At 48.3% G+C, this 19585-nt stretch overlaps 1 protein-coding gene across 1 annotated transcript in view; it reads left to right on the forward strand.

Annotated features, from left to right (window-relative positions):
* Positions 1 to 19585, forward strand: part of LOC126355635 (uncharacterized) — a 427254-nt gene that overhangs the window by 381580 nt on the left and 26089 nt on the right. The window contains exon 6 of the mRNA XM_050006001.1: positions 12707 to 12916. Coding sequence (XP_049861958.1) covers positions 12707 to 12916 — 210 coding nt within the window. The remainder of the gene's footprint in view (positions 1 to 12706; positions 12917 to 19585) is intronic.

The following is a 19585-nucleotide window of genomic DNA, read 5'->3' on the forward strand; positions in this document are numbered from 1 at the left end:
GACAACCTACTTGTTAGAGATATATTGACACGTAAAAAGAGTTCAGTGTCTTGAAAGGAGGATATAAAATGAGCATCAACAAAAGCAAAACGGTGATAATGGATAGTAGTCGAATTAAATCGGGTGATGCTGAGGGAATTAGATTAGGCAATGAGACACTTAAAGTAGTAACGGAGTTTTGCTATTTGGGGAAAAAAGTAACTGAGAATGGTCGAAGTAGAGAAAATATAAAATGTAGACTGGGAATGGCAAGGAAAGCGTTTCAGAAGAAGAGAAATTTGTTAACATCGAGTATAGATTTAAGTGTCAGGAAGTCGTTTCTGAAAGTATTTGCAAGGAGTTTAGCCATCAATAGAAGCTTTTGAAATGTGGTGCTACAGAAGAAATCGGAATATTAGATGGGTAGATCACATAACTAACGAGGAGGTATTGAATAGAATTGGGAAGAAGAGGAGTTTGTGGCATAACTTGACAATAAGAAGGGACCGGTTGGTAGGACATGTTCTGAGGCATCAAGGAATCATAAATTTAGCATTAGAGGGCAGCGTGGAGGGTAAAAATCGTAGAGGGAGACCAAGAGATGAATGCACTGAGCAGATTCAGATGGATGTAGGTTGCAGTAAGTACTGGGAGATGAAGAAGCTTGCACAGGATAGGATAGCATGGAGAGCTGCATCAAACTAGTCTCAGGACTGAAGACCACAACAACAACAATAAGAAGAGTCCTAGACCTGAAAATATGTATATAACATTTCTTGTGAAAAGTGACATAAAGTAATAAGACTTAGATTTTTGTGTTAAGTTTTAGTGAAAAATTTAAAACAGTTACATAACACGGTAGAAGAGAACATAAGAAGCAATTTTTTTTTGTTTTTCAAAATTTTGAAGTGAAAGATGCACGGCTGGATTGTAGTATTTTGAAAAGATAGGCATACCGTCTCCCCCCGCCCCTTTTGGTATTGCTAGGGTTAAGTCATTTGCACGAGAAACGACCTGGTCAGTGGCGGAGAACTGATTGCAGTCGAGAGAAATAGCGGACCAATAACAGAGCCCTGCGGTATCTCCCACCTGCCGTACGGCTGTGTGGTCCAGCTGTTTACGCTGTAAGGCAAATAAACTTGAACAGCTGGACGGGGACAGAGTAAGCCAACTCTTAAATCCTGCATGGAACAGAATACTGGTGTTAATCCCGGCTGCACGGGAGCCGGCGGCGGCGGCCCGCGGCCCGCAGCCGGCTGGTGTCGGGTAGCGAGCGCCTGAATTATGCGCGCGACACGCGTCGCCGTCTGTCCGCCTGCATTATGCAGCGCGCGCCGCGCCGCCTAACCAGCCAATGAGCGCCGTAATTAAGTGGCTGTGAATAAGTCAGGCCGTCCTCCCGCCCGCGCGCCCGGCCTGCGATGCAGCCGCGCTCTGCCTGCCCGCCGGAGCTGCGTCCAGCACCCACCCCGACCTGCCGTGCAAACAGCGGCGCGGTCTGTGGGCGCCGGTGCCACCCTGCACTCCGCAGGCACTGTGTCGTGTCCTAACACGGGGCTGCAGGTCAGTCAGTAACTTGCGAGCAAACCCAGAAGACAAACTTCCCGGTGAAGGCAGGTCGACTGTTAGAAATAGTGCCCACTATTGTCGCAAAGCACCTACGAGAGGCGCGGGTTTAAGACTTGATAGGAGTCCAGCTGGCTACTACACACCGAAGAGTATCCCAAACATTACAAAAAGCAAAGGGTGGGTGCAATTGGTCGCGCACAACAAGTCGGAATCTACGCCAGTGGATTGATACCGACAGAAGCAGCAAACACCAACAGCCTTTTAAGTACAACCTTTTAGAGCCGTACTCTAAGCGGGAAAAATAGACTTCTCCGAACTTCCTGGCAGATTAAAGCTGTATGCTGGACAGAGACTCGAACTTGAGACCTTTGCCTTTCACGGGAAATTGCCCCACCGTATGAGCTACCCAAGCACGACTCAGGCCCTCAACCTCACGGTTTTTCTTCTACCAGTACCTCGTCACCTACCTTCCAAACTTCACAGAAGCTCTCCTGCGAACCTAGTAGAACTACACTACTGGCCATTACAATTGCTGCACCACGAAGAAGACGTGGTACAGACGCGAAATTTAACCGACAGGAAGAAGGTGCTGTGATATGCAAATTATTAGCTTTTCAGAGCATTCACAAAAGGGTGGCGCCGGTGGCGACACCTACAACGTGCTGACATGAGGAAAGTTTCCAACCGATTTCTAATACACAAACAGCAGTTGACCGGCGTTGCCTGGTGAAACGTTGTTGTGATGTCTCGTGTAAGTAGGAGAAATGTGTACCATCACGTTTCCGATTTTGATAAAGGTCGGATTGAAGCCTATCACGATTGCGGTTTATCGTATCGTGACATTGCTGCTCGCGTTGGCCAAGTTCCAATGACTGTTAGCAGAATATGGAATCGGTGTGTTCAGTAGGGTAATACGGAACGCCGTGCTGGATCCCAACGGCCTCGTATCACTAGCAGTCGAGATGACAGGCATCTTTTCCGCATGACTGTAACCGATCGTGCAGCCACGTCTCGATCCCTGAGTCAACAGATGGGGACGTTTGCAAGACTACAACCATTTGCACGAACAGTTCGACGACAGCATGGACTAGCAGCTCGGAGATCATGGCTGCGGTTACCCTTGACGCTGCATCACAGACAGGAGCGCCTGCGATGGTGTACTCAACGACGAACCTGGGTGCACGAATGGCAAAACGTCATGTTTTCGGATGATTGCAGGTTCTGTTTACAGCATCACGATGATCGCATCCGTGTTTGGGGACATCGCGGCGAACGCACATTGGAATCGTGTATTCGTCATCGTCATACTAGCGTATCATCCGGCGTGATGGTATGGGGTGCCATTGGTTACACGTCTCGGTCACCTCTTGTTCGCATTGACGGCACTTTGAACAATGGACGTTACATTTCAGATTTGTTACGACCGGTGGCTCTGCGCTTCATTCGATTCCTGCGAAACCCTACATTTCAGCTGGATAATGCACGACTGCATGTTGCAGGTCCTGTACAGTCCTTCCTGGATACAGGAAATGTTCGACTGCTGCCCTGGACACCACATTCACCAGATCTCTCACCAACTGAAAACGTCTGGTCCATGGTCGCCGAGCAACTGGTTCGGCACAATACGCCAGTCACTACCCGTGATGAACTGTGGTATCGTGTTCAAGCTGCATGGGCAGCTATACCTGTACACGCCATCCAAGCTCTGTTTGACTCAATGCCCAGTTGTATCTAGGTCGTTATTACAGCCAGAGGAGGTTGTTCTGGGTACTGATTTCTCAGGATCTATGCACCCAATGTGCGTGAAAATATAATCACATGTCAGTTCTACTATAATATATTTGTCCAATGAATACCCGTTTATCATCTTCGTTTCTTCTTGGTGTAACAATTTTAATGGCCAGTAGTGTAACACTCCTGGAAGAAAGGATATCGGGGAGACAAGGCTTAACCACAGCCTGGGGGATGTGTCCAGAATGAGATTTTGACTCTGCAGCCGGGTGTGCGCTGATATGAAACTACTTGGAATGTTAAAAGCTTGTGCATGACCGAGACTCGAACTCGGCACCTGTGCCTTTCATGGGTAAATTTCATATCAGCACACACTCCCCTGCAGAGTGAAAACCTCATTCTGGAAGCATCCCTTAGGTTGTAGCCATCTCTCCGCAGTATCCTTTCTTTCGTGAGTGCTAGTTCCTCAAAGTTCGCTGGAGTGCTTCTGTGAATAGAATGAAGGTTTTCACGACCGGGTGACATGGCTGTTGATACACTTTCCGGGATGTGAGGCCGTGGTCCAAGAACTTTTCTACTCCTTACGTTTCGTCCAGGACTACGCTGGATTTCCTCAGAGGCGCTGCTCCGCTGAGTCTTGCCGACTGACTGGTCGGGTGTCTGAGAGTGACTTATATGTTGTGAGAAAGGGGGGCGTGGTTCAGGTGACACGTGATGAGCAGTGATAATCCATAGCAAAGATAAGGTTGACTATCGATTACCACCTTGTCAAAGATAAAAATTGTTAGCAATTTTGTAGAGCCACTGTCCATATATCGCTAAGTTTCATAGCCTCCTCTTTCCTATTAAAATTATCGTGATGTTTATAAATTTCAATAGCTTCTCTATATAGCAATGGATAGTAATTTAACGTTGTAGATAAAACTTCGGTATCCGAAAACTTCACTTGGTGGTTGCCTGGTTGAAGAGCATGTTCCGCTACAGCTGATTTTTCTCTTTTTACAAGTCGACAAAGACTTTTATGCTCTTTCAGTCGCGTATTTACGCTTCTTTTGGTAGTACCAATATAAACTTTACCCCAGGTACATGGAATTTTATACACACCACATGTTGACAGGGGATGGCGTTTATCGTTCACAGATTGTAGTACTTGATTTATTTTCTTTGTTGGTTTAAAGACCGGTTTCATGTCATGTTTTCGTAAAATCTTACCGATCCGATCTGTTACTTTTTTTAAAAAAAGGGAAAACTACTGTATTTTTCTGTCGTTGTGGTTCATTCTTATCTTTTGGTCTTCTGTTACTTGGACGCAAAATTCTATTTATCTCTTTTCTTGAGTAGCCGTTTTTCTCAGAAGCCTGCTTCAGATGTTTCACTTCAGCGTCCAAATGTTCAGGTGTACATATCCGTTCCGCTCGATCGACAAGACTTTTTATGACACCCCTTTTTTGTTGTGGATAATGATTAGATTTTTTATGTAAATATCTGTCCGTATGTGTTGTCTTCCGAAAAACTCTGTATTCCAAGCTTCTATCGGACCGCCTCATAACTAAGACATCCAAGAAAGATATTCTGTTATCTATTTCTATTTCCTATCTCTCTTTCCCTCTCTCTCCCTCTCTCTCACTATCTCACTCTTTCTCATACACATACACACACACACACACACACACACACACACACACACACACACACACACACACACACACTCGACACCAATCCATCTGTTGCTGCGCACAGTTTCTTGATCGCCCTGGAACTTTTCTGTACTCCAACCCTTGTCAGTAAATAACAACATTTGTCTACTACTTGTAGTGCCTCGTTTCATAATATAACTCGTTCAGCATTCGTAGTAATAGCCCTGCTGTTCGCCAGGACTAGTGTGTGTGTGGGTGTGGGTGTGTGTGTGTGTGTGTGTGTGTGTGTGTGTGGGTGGGTGGGTGGGTGGGTGTGTGCGTGTGTGTGGGTGGGTGGGTGGGTGGGTGTGTGTGTGTGTGTGTGTGTGTGTGTGTGTGTGTGTGGGATTGTGTGTGTGTGTGGGTGGGTGGGTGGGTGGGTGGGTGTGGGTGTGGGTGGGTGTGGGTGTATGGGTGTGTGTGTGGGTGGGTGGGTGTTGACACGACTCTCCCTACATTCCCACCATCTACTGATGTGATGCGACGTGATGTGATGTGGCTTGACGTGGCACATGCACATCATCACAGTCCGTCAGCGGTACAGCTGTGTTCTTTCTTATCCAGACTCCACTCTCGTACCACAGAACGAACGGAGGCGGTGCCCGCTGCAGGTCTGAGCGGCTTCACGACGCGGACCGCTGGAGGCCGGTCTCGGCAGAAGGCAGCCCCCTCCCCGTGCGCTTCAGCGCCTCCCAGGCCTCTGTCGCGCTCCGCTAGGCCTTGGGGCTACGCCTGCCCACGCGATGAATCGTAGGAACGGAGTCTCTCACAACTGTGTCTTTCTCCAAAACAGCCTCGGATCTCCACAGCGTCAAATTAGGATAAAAGTCACGTTACTGATGATACCTTTAATCATCTTCAGGAACAGCAGACACTCATCATGTTAGGAGAGGTCGTGTCGAGGTCTGCGACGGTAGTGACGCTCAATGAAGTGTAAATAAATCGGTGTCGAAAGCAAGTTTCCATTCTCCTCTGAGAATGTAGTCGCAGTCAGGGTTAACGCTGTCGGCTCACTTTGTCCTCTCTACGGCCTGTCTGATGAACGATCTCCAGTTTCCGCCTCAAAAACTAAGATACGGTTTCCCAACAGTTAAAATACGGTGATACACAGAACAAAGTTTACACAATTCAAAGACAAGGGGTGCACGGCTGCGACGACAGGAAAGGCATCTGGTAGCAAAATTAGTTTTTTTTTTAAATGTCAAATGTCTTAGCGCAGTGGAGCGTCTGCCAGACGAGATTAAAGCTAACGCAAAGAAGAAATAAGATGACTTCTTAATGCTCCCTGGTGTTGTGCCCAACGTTGCGAAAATGTACCAGTAGAGAGGGAGATGCAGTTGGTTCCGCCCTGACGAAGTACGCAGCAAACTCCAGGTCCCTCTGGTCCAACATACTCCTTATCGGCCGCACCATCGCCTCCGTCCTCCTCAGCACACAGTAGCTTTTAAGCTTTGCCTGTCCACGTCACTTCCTGTCCTGTGAAGCGTCCAGAGCGCCAGCGGAGAATTAGAAACCGTGATTCAGATAAACCCAGTCTCAGGCAGCCACAGTAAGTTCCGTCACTTGTAGGTCAGACTTGAGCATTGTCCTGCAAAATGATGGTCAGGTCCTGCAAAAAGTCTCATCACTTCTGTCTCTGGGCTGTTCTTTTTTGGGACACAACCTACGACCATCTTAGAGACAGAGGTGATGACAGCTGTTACTGATTTGTTTGACTGATGGGACTGCTAAGTGCTATACCACCTACTGCTATCCCCTGACTTAGGCCCTCGTAAGTTCATCTCGGTTTCGAAACTGAAGGAAACACTTCACGGTATTCGCTTCAGAACTGCTACAAATTCGTCGGGCAATAGACCGCGCCACTCGAACTGTCAACACAACTGGCACTGCTAAGAGTATCCTACGACTTCCACATCGCTGCCAACGAGTTATACACAATGCTGGTGACTACTCTGAAGGTCAGTAAAACTTTGAAGAAGTATATATTTTGTAAGAGCCGTAAGTAAATAGCTGCCACTATTAAACTCCCAACCCTCGTAGTTTGCTAATGGCGTCACATGCCCGAAACACCACCACTTCACACGTTTCGTTTCTTCAATGTAAAACATACGCAGTTATAGTATGGGGTGTAGTGAGCTGTACGCCGTAGGCATCACTGATGGCGTTCGCTGTCGCTCCTTAACTTTCCAGACCAGGCCTCCAAACGACGGGCTAACTGGACAAGCGAGGTCGTACGCCAACAAGAGCAACTTCTGTTACATTGGCAAAGGTGTTGAGAAAAACAAATAACTCGATATTTATTCAGACATTAAAGAACCGTGTCCTCTAAGTTAAGTCTCAGTGACTACAGTGCTGCAGAGGTAAGAACTGAAACAAGAAACATCGCGCCAAAGCTTGCACTGTGCGCTCAAAGCGACTGACTCGAGAAAGCGTGAAGGACACCGAGAGCTAACGCGGGACAGGAAAAGAGCCTGCAGCGAGTAGTGGCAGCCGCCACTGTGCGTGCTGCATAGCGACTGTAGTCGTGGCAGGACGCTTGTCATACGTCATTATTGAGCGTGACTGTCATTATTCGAGCTTACGTAAACACTTACACTGTTGCTATGTTGTGATCTATACAAAATATTCAGACAATTTGAGATTTTACTTTGTCACAAATATCGTAATGCATCCAGAATGTACCACAGGCCAAATTTTCTTAAAATGAAACGCTACAGTTGACAATTGAACTCGCGTCGGACGGCACGTTCTGTGGAACCCTCCCTTGCTGCGTGTGAGTATGTGATATGTGTTAAGGTTGTCTCGTGATTCTCTCTCACAATTTCGGACAATGTCCTCACTTTTTTAACGATAAGAACATGTAATTTTGAACCCAACGGACACTCTAAACTGGTCCATAATCAAATCCAAAGTCATTCTCTAAATGAAATAACAACATAATTACTCAATGGGGGCATTTAATCTGTGTGAATGCGACAGCACGGATACTCGTTCCTCGGGTTCTTTTGGCGTTAAAAACGTTAGGCTAAGTGTTTTGGATAGCCCGCTCAGACAAATGCAGCAGATAGCTTCGTTCTTTGTGCATTTGATGTGGTCTGCAGTGGGTCTGATGGGGCTTACGGTGACGCCATTACTTTCTGGCCGGTTCTTCGGGTCCTCAGGACACTGTATAGGAATTTATGTAGAAGAGCCACTTCCCCGTTCTCAATGTGTTTACCCGTTGTCAAGAAACACCCCAAAAAGGTGTTTTTTGGGTACCAAACCGCAGCCATGTCTTCCGAAACGGTTATGCACAGCAGATGGCTGTAAGTTTTTCCATGTATTTCTAAGATCGCGATCTCGAACAGCCCTGAAAATTTTCTTCATGTCTTTATCCTGAGATATAGAGGTTCAAATTTAAACGTAAAATACGCACGTAGATTGCGGTGTGAGGCGAAAACGTAGTTTATAAAGCGACGTAGCACGGATAAACATGCTGTAAAGTATCTCCTTTACCATCTGGTAACGCCATGCTGAAGTAAAGAAGCACATGTGAATTTTTTTTGGGCGTGAAACCGCCTCTCAGGAATAATATTAGTTTTGCGTATTTCAATTTCTCATAAATAAACTACCTAAATTTTACTGAACCATAAAGCGCATTTCATATGAGTGATTGCTGCAACAGGGAAAAGGAGGGAGCCAGAGGAAAAATGATCATATCGGTGCCAAAAGCCTCAAAGATGCTTCCGGTTTTTCAGAAGACTCTGACAGAAAAACGGGGGTACCAGCTGCCTCTCATTGGAATCTTTAAAACGGTTTCCAAATATTTTGGCATGCGAAGATATTCACATTTTTTATGGTGAGAGAGAAGGAGACAACGGGAGTGGCAAAGAGATGGAAAAGGAATAAATACTGAAGGTAGTAGTCAGTAGTTGTGTTACAGAATACCAGGCAGTGGTTACTTTATAGAAAGGTCGAAGGAGACGGTGGCGGTGTGAGAGAGGGACTTGGTGGCAGTCGAACAGCTGTAGTAAACGAGTGAAGGAGAGTGTCAGGAGAGTTGGGGGGAGGAATAAAAAGAAGGAGAAAGTGGAAGTAGACGAGAGCCATTGATTATGTGAGACAATGTGATAATGAAAAAGAGGAATAGAGAAAAAGTGACAGCGAGAAGAGACAACAGCAGTGGGATGGAATGAGAGTGAGGTAGCAGCAGTAAGGGAGAGCAAGAGAAAACGGTGACAGTGAGAGGAGGCAGTAGTAATAGGACAGAAGGAAGCGCACCGCGGCTGTGACAATGACAGAGAGACACAAAGAAATAATGACAATGAGTTGGGCTGAGTGAGTGAGTGAAAACGGGCAAGTGGGAGTGGATACATTGTAGGGAAGCAGCCTACTCACGCCACATAAAATTCATATGCCGTCCATTGTGTGCCAGCCCAGTCCGCTGTAACTATCTATGACGTCACGAATGTTGCACAATGCCTTAAAAATAAAGTAAATAATCTGAAAAGTGGATAGCATGTCAGGAATAATGTTAAATGATAATGTGTTAAGTTTCAGTTTAGTAACTTCAACAGTTTTCGAAATTTGGACGTTTTACGTAAAAATCGTCGGCGCAACAGGAAGGAGCTACAAACTTCAAAATTTATATTCAGATTCCTTTTTCATTGTAATTTAATTGAAACAGCATGCTGGTTCTCAAAAAGTATTATTTTGGTTGAAATTCATGATTTTCTGGTTTGTGTCCTAAAAGTTCAGAAGCAAGATAGATTAAGTAAGAGATTAAATAAAGCTAGGATGTTTAGATTTAGGTAGCATGGAAATACGCTATAATGACAAAGATATGAGAAGTTTCAAAAAGGTAGCTATAAAACTATAGCGTAGCGTTTCTCCAAAGGGCAAGTTCAGAGCTCATCTATTGCATGCAGTACCATTAAAATAATTCTCTCGCCAAAATAATTTAACATAGCGGCATAGTGCTGATTGCACAGTTAAATCGAGAGCTTCATTGGCCTTCAGCGAATGAAGCAATTAACTATTTAGTAACTTACAGTACTGTTTTACTAGCCCGAGCGGCACGTCAGTAAGGCAAATGTTGTCGGCTGCTCCTTCGGCAGTCCGCACCGCGGCCATATAAATAAGAGTGTGCGAGCTAGAGTAATGCCCTAGTTCTCTTCTAGATTCGTATCAGCAGGCACCCCTTGTCGGAAGCCGCGTCACTTTTGGGCAGTTGTAAGGAAATGCCTTGGATGCCGTATTACGAAACTCGATATGCACTTAAAATGAGTGTGCACTGGGGTAAAGTGTTAATTATGGAACGACTCCAGTGATTTAGTCTCAGTTTTTGTACGTCGTATTTTCGCGTCCGCCCTCGGTACCTGAGTGGTCCGTGCGACAGACTGTCAATCCTAAGGACCCGGGTTCGATTCCCCGCTGGGTCGGAGATTTTCTCCGCTCAGGAACTGGGTATTGTGTTGTCCTAATCATCATCATTTCATCCCCATCGACGCGCAAGTCGCGAAAGTGGGGTCAGATCGAAAGACTTGCGCCCGGTAAACGGTCTGCCCGACGGGAGGTCGTCATCACACGCCGTTATTATTACGTGTCGCTCCAGGACAGACCTTCTACCATTGCTAGCGTGGCTTTTGGCGAGCATTCAATTTGAACATTTACATCTGTACCGATTATTGAACAGTTTCGTTATCTAGGGATAATAGGATCCACGCAATGGACTCTGAACAGCCCTGATAGTACAATAGCTGATATGGGTAATCATTTGTCTGGAATTTTATGCTTTAACGTTTTCAGAATATATTGAAAATTACTATAGTAAAACGCATTTTCTATAAATCCCAGCCATCATCAGAGTACTGAACTTCAATAATGTATAATTTATTTCGCCATCAGAGTGGGCACAGTGAACTCCAATTACGGGCATCACGATTTTGCTAATCGCTTTCTGGTTGCCAACAATGTAGTTAGAGAGCCTGTGTTGAGAGCGGCAATAAATAATACACTACTGGCCATTAACATTGCTACACCACGAAGATGACGTGGTACAGACGCGAAATTAAACCGACAGGAAGAAGAGGCTGTTATATGCAAATGATTAGTTTTCCAGAGCATTCACACAAGGTTGGCACCGGTGGCGACATCTACAACGTGCTGGCATGAGGAAAGTTTTCAACCGACTTCTCATACACAAACGGCAGTTGACCGGTGTTGCCTGGTGAAACGTTGTTGTGATACCTCGTGTAAGGAGGAGAAATGCGTACCATCACGTTTCCGACTGTGATAAAGGTTGGATTGTAGCCTATTGCGATTACGTTTTATCGTATCGCGATTTTGCTGCTCGCGTTGATCGAGATCCAATGAATGTTTGCAGAATATGGAATTGGTGGGTTCGGGAGGGTAATACGGAACGCCGTGCTGGATCCCAAAGGCCTCGTATCTCTAACAGTCGAGATGACAGGCATCTTATCCGCATGGCTGTAACCGATCGTGCAGCCACGTCTCGATCACTGAGTCAACAGGTGGGAACGTTTGCAGGACAACAACCATCTGCACGAACAGTTCGACGACGTTTGCAGCAGCATGGACTATCAGCTCGGAGACCATAGCTTAGGTTACCCATGACGCTGCATCACAGACAGGAACGCCTGCGATGGTGTACTCAACGACGAAGCTGGATGCACGAATGGAAAACGTCATGTTTTCGAATGAATCCAGGTTCTGTTTACAGCATCATGACGGTCTCATCCGTGTTTGGCGACATCGCGGTGAACGCACATTGGAAGCGTGTATTCGTCATCGCCATACTGGCGTATCACCCGGAGTCATGGTAAAGGGTGCCAATGGTTACACGTCTCGGTCACCTCTTGTTCGCATTGATGGCACTTTGAACAATGGATGTTACATTTCAGATGTGTTACGACCCGTGGCTCTACCCTTCATTCGATCCCTGCGAAACCCTACATTTCAGCAGAATAATGCATGACTGCATGTTGCAGGTCCTGTACGGGCCTTTCTGGATACAGAAAATGATGGAGTGCTGCCTTGGCCAGCTCATTCTCCAGATCTCTCACCAATTGAAAACAGTCTGGTCAGTGTTGGCCGAGCAACTAGCTCGTCACAATACGCCAGTCACTACTCTTGATGAACTGTGGTATCGTGTTGAAGCTGCAAGGGCAGCTGTACCTGTACACGCCATCCAAGCTCTGTTTGACCCAATGCCCAGGCGCATCAAGGCCGTTATTACGGCCAGAGGTGGTTGTCCTGGGTACTTAATTCGCAGGATCTATGCACCCAAACTGCGTGAAAATGTAATCACATGTTAGTTCTAGTATAATATATTTGTCCGATGAATACCCGTTTATCATGTGCATTTCTTCTTGATGTAGCAATTTTAATGGCCAGTAGTGTAGAAATAATTCTTCATTTTCCACGTGCCGCCCCACAAAATATGAGCGACTTTCAGTGATGGACTGGTGATTGTGAGCAGGATACAGTTAGGGGAGCTTGCGGAAGTGAGCGGTTAGTTGCATAACGCGGAAATATGTTCGCAAGGGAAAATTTTTAAAGGTGCTCGAGACAATAGAAAAAGGCAGCTAGTACCCCACTTCTCAGTCAGAGCCTCATAAATGAACAGGGATATATCCGCATTTTTCCCCTGCTTTGAGTGTGCCTGTAATCGACAGTTGAGTAAAACCTCCCGCACTGGAGAAGCTCCGGCTAGAGCGGCAGGTGACGGAGCTGCGCTGTGGTGGGTGCAGGTGCGGCTGCAGGACGGCGCCACCAAGACGACGACGACCACGTTCACGACGTCGGCGTCGCCGGAGCACGAGCCGGTGTTCGTGGTGGAGGTGACGCAGCCGCGCGGCTACTCGGCGCTGCCCGCCTGCGCCGACGCCGACGCCGACGCCGACGCGGCCAACCCCGGCGCCTGCAGGCAGGCCGCCCCCGCCGCAAGTCAGCGCGCGCAGGTAGGCGCGGAGGCGGCGTCGTGTGGGCCTCCAGCGTAATTTGTAACGCGCGTACTATTTACTTCGTAATGTTGTGCACCGTTTGCATGTTACGGTCGGAGAATATATAGGGTGGTCCATTGGCAGTGACCGCGCCAAATATCTCACGAAATAAGCATCAAAACGAAAAAACTACAAAGAACGAAACTCGTCTAGCTTGAAGGGGGACGCCAAATGGAGCTATTGTTGGCCCGCTCGTTGGTGCTGCTATAGGTCAAACGGATATCAACTGCGAATTTTTTTATTACATACTCGTGTAGTACGTAGACTGGCAATGGCAAGGAAAGCGTTTCTGAAGAAGAGAAATTTGTTAACCTCGAATATAGATTTAAGTGTCAGGAAGTCGTTTCTGAAAGTATTTGTATGGAGTGTAGCCATGTATGGAAGTGAAACATGGACAATAAATAGTTTGGACAAGAAGAGAGTAGAAGCTTTCGAAATTTGGTGCTACAGAAGAATGTTGAAGATTAGGTGGATAAATCATGTAACTAATGAGCAGGTATTGACAGGATTGGGGAGAGAACAAGTTTGTGGCACAACTAGACTAGAAGAAGACATCGGTTGGTAGGACATGTCCTGAGGCATCAAGGGATCACAAATTTAGCATTGGAGTGCAGCGTGGAGAGAAAAAACCGTAGAGGGAGACCAAGAGATGAATACACTAAGCAGATTCAGAAGGATGTAGGTTGCAGTAGGTACTGGGAGATGAAGCAGCTTGCACAGGATAGATAAGCATGCAGAGCTGCATCAAACCAGTCTCAGGACTGAAGACCACAACAACAACAACAACAACAACGTAAAAAAATAAGAATGTTTTAGTTAGATCACTTTTTTCGCTTTGTGATAAATGGCACTGTAATAGTCACAAACGTATAAGTACGTAGTATCACCTAACATTCCGCCAGTGCGGACGGTATTTGCTTCGTCATACATTACCAGTGTTAAAATGGACCGTTTACCAATTGCGGAAAACGTCGATACCGTGTTGATGTACGGCTATTGTGATCAAAATGCCAAACGGGTGTGTACTATATATGTCGCTCGGTATCCTGAACGATACCATCCATGTGACCGGACAGTTCGCAGGGTAGTTAAGTTATTTAAGGAAACAGCAAATGTTCAGCCTCAGGTGAAACGTCAACCACGACCTGCAACAAATGATGATGCCCAAGTAGGTGTTTTAGCTGCTGTCGCGACTAATGCGCACATCAGTAGCAGACAAATTGAGCGAGAATCGGGGATCTCAAAAACGTCCGTGTTGAGAATCCTACATCAACGTGGATTGGACCCGTTCCATATTTCTATGCATAAGGAATTGCATGGCGACGACTTTGAACGTCGTGTACAGTTCTACCACTGGGCCCAAGAGAAATTACGGGACGATGACAGATTTTTGCAAGCGTTCTATTTAGCGACGAAGGGTCATTCACCAACAGCGGTAACGTAAACCGGCATAATATGCACTATTGGGCAACGGAAAATCCACGATGCCTGCTACAAGTGGAACATCAGCGACCTTGGGGGGGTTAATGAATGGTGCGGCATTATGGAAGGAAAGATAATTGGACCCTATTTTATCGATGGCAATCTAAATGCTGATTTCTTGCGTAATGTCCTCCCGATGTTACTACAAGATGTTTCACTTCTTGACAAAATGGTGATGTACTTCCAACATGATGGATGTCCGGCACATAGTTCGCGTGCAATGCGGTATTGAATGGCATATTTATTGACAGGTGGATTGGTCGTCGAAGGACCATACCATGGCCCGCACGTTCACCGGATCTGAAGTGCCCGCATTTCTTTCTGTGGGGAAAGTTGAAGGATATTTGGTATCGTGATCCACCGACAACGCCTGACAACATGCGTCAGCGCATTGTCAATGCATGTGCGATCAATACGGAAAGCGAACTACTCGCTGTCGAGAGGAATGTCGTTACACGTATTGCCACATGCATTGAGGTTGACGGACATCATTTGGAGCATTTATTGCATTAACGTGGTATTTACAGGTAATCACGCTGTAATAGCATGAGTTCTCAGAAATAATAAGTTCACAAAGGTACACGTATCATATTGGAACAAACGAAATAAAATATTCAAACGTACATACGTTCTGTATTTTATTTTAAAAAAGTGACCTGTTACCAACTCTTCGTCTAAAATTGTGAGCCATATGTTTGTGACAATTACAGCGCGATGTATCACAAAGCGAAAAATGTGGTCCAACTAAAACATTCATATTTTTTACGTACTACACGAGCATGTAATAAGAAAGGGGGGCTCCTATTCAGAAAAACGCATCTGATATTCGTTTAACCTATGGCAGCGAAATCTAGCGGGCCAACAATAGCTCCATCTGGTTTCCCCCTTCAAGCTTCTTCGTAGTTTTTTCATTTGACTTTTACTTCGTGAGATATTTGGCCTGGTCACGATCAATGGACCACCCTGTATTTAAAATTTATCACGAAAAAAGTATTCTTAATTTTATCCATTCTTGTCACTATTTCTCCAGTAGCCGTCTTATTTTCTTAAAACGAAGAACAACCGTCTTCAGTTATAATCGTGATTTTACTTCAGTGAACGAAGCATTTCGAGCTCTGACGCTCATCTTTGGGCACTTTTTTTAGATTTAAGTTAATGCTGATCTCTTTCCAACAGTGGACATGTGGAAAGACGGGGCAGTGAAACTTAGCTGACAGTGACATAACAGTGCTAGAAAACGAGTGAAGGAGATAGTGTCGGTGGAAGGGGGGGGGGGGGGGGTGGTTAGAGGGGTAAGTAGTAACGAAAAGAAAAAAGTAGAAATGTGTGAGAGATTTTTTCTCTTTTAGCTTAATTGCGGTCTCTTTACAGAAGTGGATGCGTCGAAACAGACGAGAATTATCCTGAATCAGAAAAAATTGATTTAAACTGTCAAAGTACCTGAAGATGAGTCCCAAGGGCTCGAAATGCGTCATCCATTAAAATAAAATCACGATTGTGACTGAAGGTGGTCGTTCTTCATTGTACGAAAAAGTATTAATTTCATAGAGCCTGTGCGTCCTGCCCACTGGTCTCTTATAGGGCGCCTAAAGGATGCTGCTTTCTCGGATGGCTATAACAGAATTCAAGCAAATCACAATAAGAGTTTTATTAAAACAAGATTTACAATACTTAACTTGGGATTTACAAGAACGTGTCGCAAGCGACGGGCGGCATGCAGATAGCGTCTTTCTCTATATACTATGTCAATACAAGCAATGGACATGGATCACTATCAACGGCAATCGCCGTGCTCTCTCCTGAGGGGTGGTTTCTACCAGTGTCGGTGTAGTGCTCTGCGGCCGGACCTGGCAGGAGCAGCGCGTATATTCTTGTCTTGTAGAGGTTGCTCCTGTCGTGGAGCTGCCCTAGTCAGGGGCTATTTGGCTGACGTCGTCTCACAGCCTCTCCTCTGCTCCTGCGTTCTTCGCCTTCGTGCCGGCGCCGGAACACTCTACACTTTTGGACTTTGAAAAATAATTGGGAAGAGCGGACGTCTTGTAAAATTATCTAAATAACACTAAAAAATAGCGAAAAGCTGTTACATCAGAGAAAACATAATCTAGTTTCAAATTAGTATAATATAACATCTTCCAGAACGTTGTAGTATTCCTGTGTGCTTTCTTTTCTGAAAGTAATAGCCTTGCTATCTGATGCTCCTGTACGAGGTGTATTCAAGTTCTAAGGCCTCCGATTTTTTTATCCGGACTGGAAAGAGATATTATCGCTAGCTGTAAAACTCTGGATACATATGCCAGATGTAGGGACAGGTTAAGGAGCGGAGCTGCTGTTCTTGCAGTGACCTCTTTGGGGTGCAGTTTGACCTAACGGGGTGAGCTGTCCTCACTGGGCATCTTTTATTGTGACGCCATTTTTTCCTACATCGGGCTGCAAGAGAAATTACTCTCGCAGTAGGTCTGGCCAGCGTGTCGTTGGCCTGTGGTGGACCTGGCGGCCCAGACACCGAATCAGGCGACTGCCAGAGTGTTCTGCGTTGCTGTAGAACACTCTGGCGATTTGCCGGAAGCGATACCTCAGGGAAGGGATGCCCGCTTCCTCATGGAGCAGCCTCGCCGGGTAGCGAGGCGGCTTGTGGAGCGCAAGTCGCAGCAGGCGTTGGAGCGTCGCAATGTGCGTCGCTGCCACGTTACCCCACACCACGGCCGCGTATTCCAGTACCGGTCGGACTAGGGACAGATACATGGTGAGGCCTTGGCGTGGAGGCAGTGTCGATGAAGGGTTGAGCAGTGGGTAAAGCGCACGAAGGCTCCCCACTGCCCGCCCTCTGACGTCTCGGACGGGTGGCAGCCACGTCAGGTGTCTGTCCAACGTTACCCCGAGGTATCTGCCGGTCCGCAACCATGGGATGGAGCCCCCCATGATCGTGACCGGCGGTAGGCCCGGTGGCAGCCTCCTTCTGCTAAAGATGACAGCCTGGCTCTTTGCAGCGTTGAACTTTAGGAGCCAGTTCGTGGACCAGGCCCCCAGGACGTTACATCCGAGCTGGAGGCGGCGGCGCATCTCGGCCGCGTTCATGCTGCGGGTGAACAACGGCGTGTCGTCAGCATAGAGTGCCAACTCCACGCCTGCCACCCGCGGGGCGTCGGCGGTATACAGGGAGTACAGCAGGGGACCGAGGACCGACCCCTGCGGCACTCCCGCTCGAATCTGCCGGTCGGTTGAAGTGCCCTCATCAGCTCGGACGTGGAATGTGCGCCCCGAGAGATACGAGCGCAGCAGGACCACGTGCGACGTCGGTACCCCGTGCACAAAAAGTTTGTACACGAGGCCGTCGAAGGCCTTGGAGACGTCGAGAAGCACCGCCCCTAGGTACTCCCGCGTCTCCAGCGCTCGCATCGCCTGCTCCACGAGGCGCAACAGCTGCTGCGTGGTAGAGTGGCCCCTCCGGAAACCAAACTGCTCCTCGGGAAGGAGTTGCTGTTCCGTCACGAGGCGCAGCGGCCGCTCCACGTACAACCTCTCAAACGGGAGCAGACTGATCGGCCGATAGTTCGCTGCCTGGCGTGGATCCTTGCCGCTCTTGGGGATGGCAACCACTTCCGCATGTTTCCATGCGGAAGGGAAGGTCCCAGAGCGGAGGATGCTGTTAAAGACGTCGGCCAGAGATTGGTGTACCTCCGGCGGTATCATCCTCAACAGGCGGTTGATGACACCATGCGTGCCACCCGCCTTCTTAGGGTTGAGTCGACGGAGCTGCCGTTCCACTTCCTCAGCTGTGATCTCCTCGATCGAATCATCTTCCTCCCTTGCAGCGAGGAAAACCGGCAGGCGGTCCTCCACCAGACGAACATGATCGGTATCGATCACACCATCAACGGGTCGAAAATTTTCCGCGAACGTGTCCGCGAGGATGCTGGCTTTAGCATCTGGCTCGCAGACAACGTTCGCACCCGTATGGAGAGGCGGGACTCGCTGGCGACGACGAAGGAAACGCTTGGCGGTCCGCCAAGCACTACCATCTGTCGTAGTTAGGGTGGCCACCAAGCCCGCCCAGTCCGGATTCCGATGTTCATCGATGGCGGCCCGAATCTCGCGTCGCGCCCTGTTGAGGCGGCGCTTCGTTTCTGGCTGCCGTGTGAGTTGCCACTCCCGCAAGAGCGAACGGAGCTCGGCTGCGTCGGTGGCCGAGGGGGCGGTGGTGGCCGCTGGGGCGGTTGCGGCCGCTCCGAAGTAGACGACTGCCGTGGAGCGTCGGCAGCCGGTCGCGGTTGCGGCGCAGCACCAGGTTCCGTCCTCTGCTGCGGCAGAGTGTCATCGGCAGTCCGATGTGCAGCGGCAGGGGTGGCCCAGCCCACACGCCGCCGACGCCTGCGCTGGGTGGCAACCCGCGCGCTCTGCGTGGGCGCGGGGGTTGCCTCCCCCCGGGCGAAGCCGTGGGCGGCGCGACCGGTTGCTGCGTCCCGCCCGCCACCTGTTCCGAACGTCGGGCGGTGGCGGCTGATGGTCCGCCTTTGGTGGCGGCAGCAAAGCTGGTGGACGGGTGCACCTTACGAGAAGGAGCAGCCCCTCCGCTCCATTGGTTTCGGCCCCTTTTAAAGGCCGAACAGCCTCTGTAGCTGGCAACGTGCGCGCCGCCGCAGTTGCAGCACGTCGGCTTTTCTTCCTTAGCAAGCCCGCAAGACTTGCTCTCATGCTGTCCCGCGCACTTGACTTAGCGGGACTACATAGAGCAGTAGCGGGAGACGTGGTTGAGCCTCTGGCAGGAAAAGCACTGGGCCCTCTTGCCTTTGGCCCGGAGAAGTTCCACCGCCACTTTGACCTGGCCGACCCGACCCGCTGCACCTGGAAAATCTTCCGGTTTTCCAGGTTGTCAACGAGGACAACCTGGTACAGCGGCATGTCGCAGTGCGTGCGCGAGGACTTCATCAGTCCGGTGGACCAGACGCCGAAGCCCATGTCCTCGAGTTCCTCCCGAAGGTAGTCCGCACCAAAGTTGAGGGGAAGGTGGCGGAACACCACCTTCCGAAGTTTGAGCGGCTCAGAGTGGTGCGTGTAGGACGGGAGGCCATCTTTGCAGATGGTGTCCATCACCGCGCGGTACTCCTCGTTGAAGGACACCGTGACCTTGTAGAGGTCACGGCCTGC

The sequence above is a fragment of the Schistocerca gregaria genome, chromosome 3 (genome assembly GCF_023897955.1).
Source record: "Schistocerca gregaria isolate iqSchGreg1 chromosome 3, iqSchGreg1.2, whole genome shotgun sequence".
In the NCBI taxonomy this organism is placed as follows: Eukaryota; Metazoa; Arthropoda; class Insecta; order Orthoptera; family Acrididae; genus Schistocerca; species Schistocerca gregaria.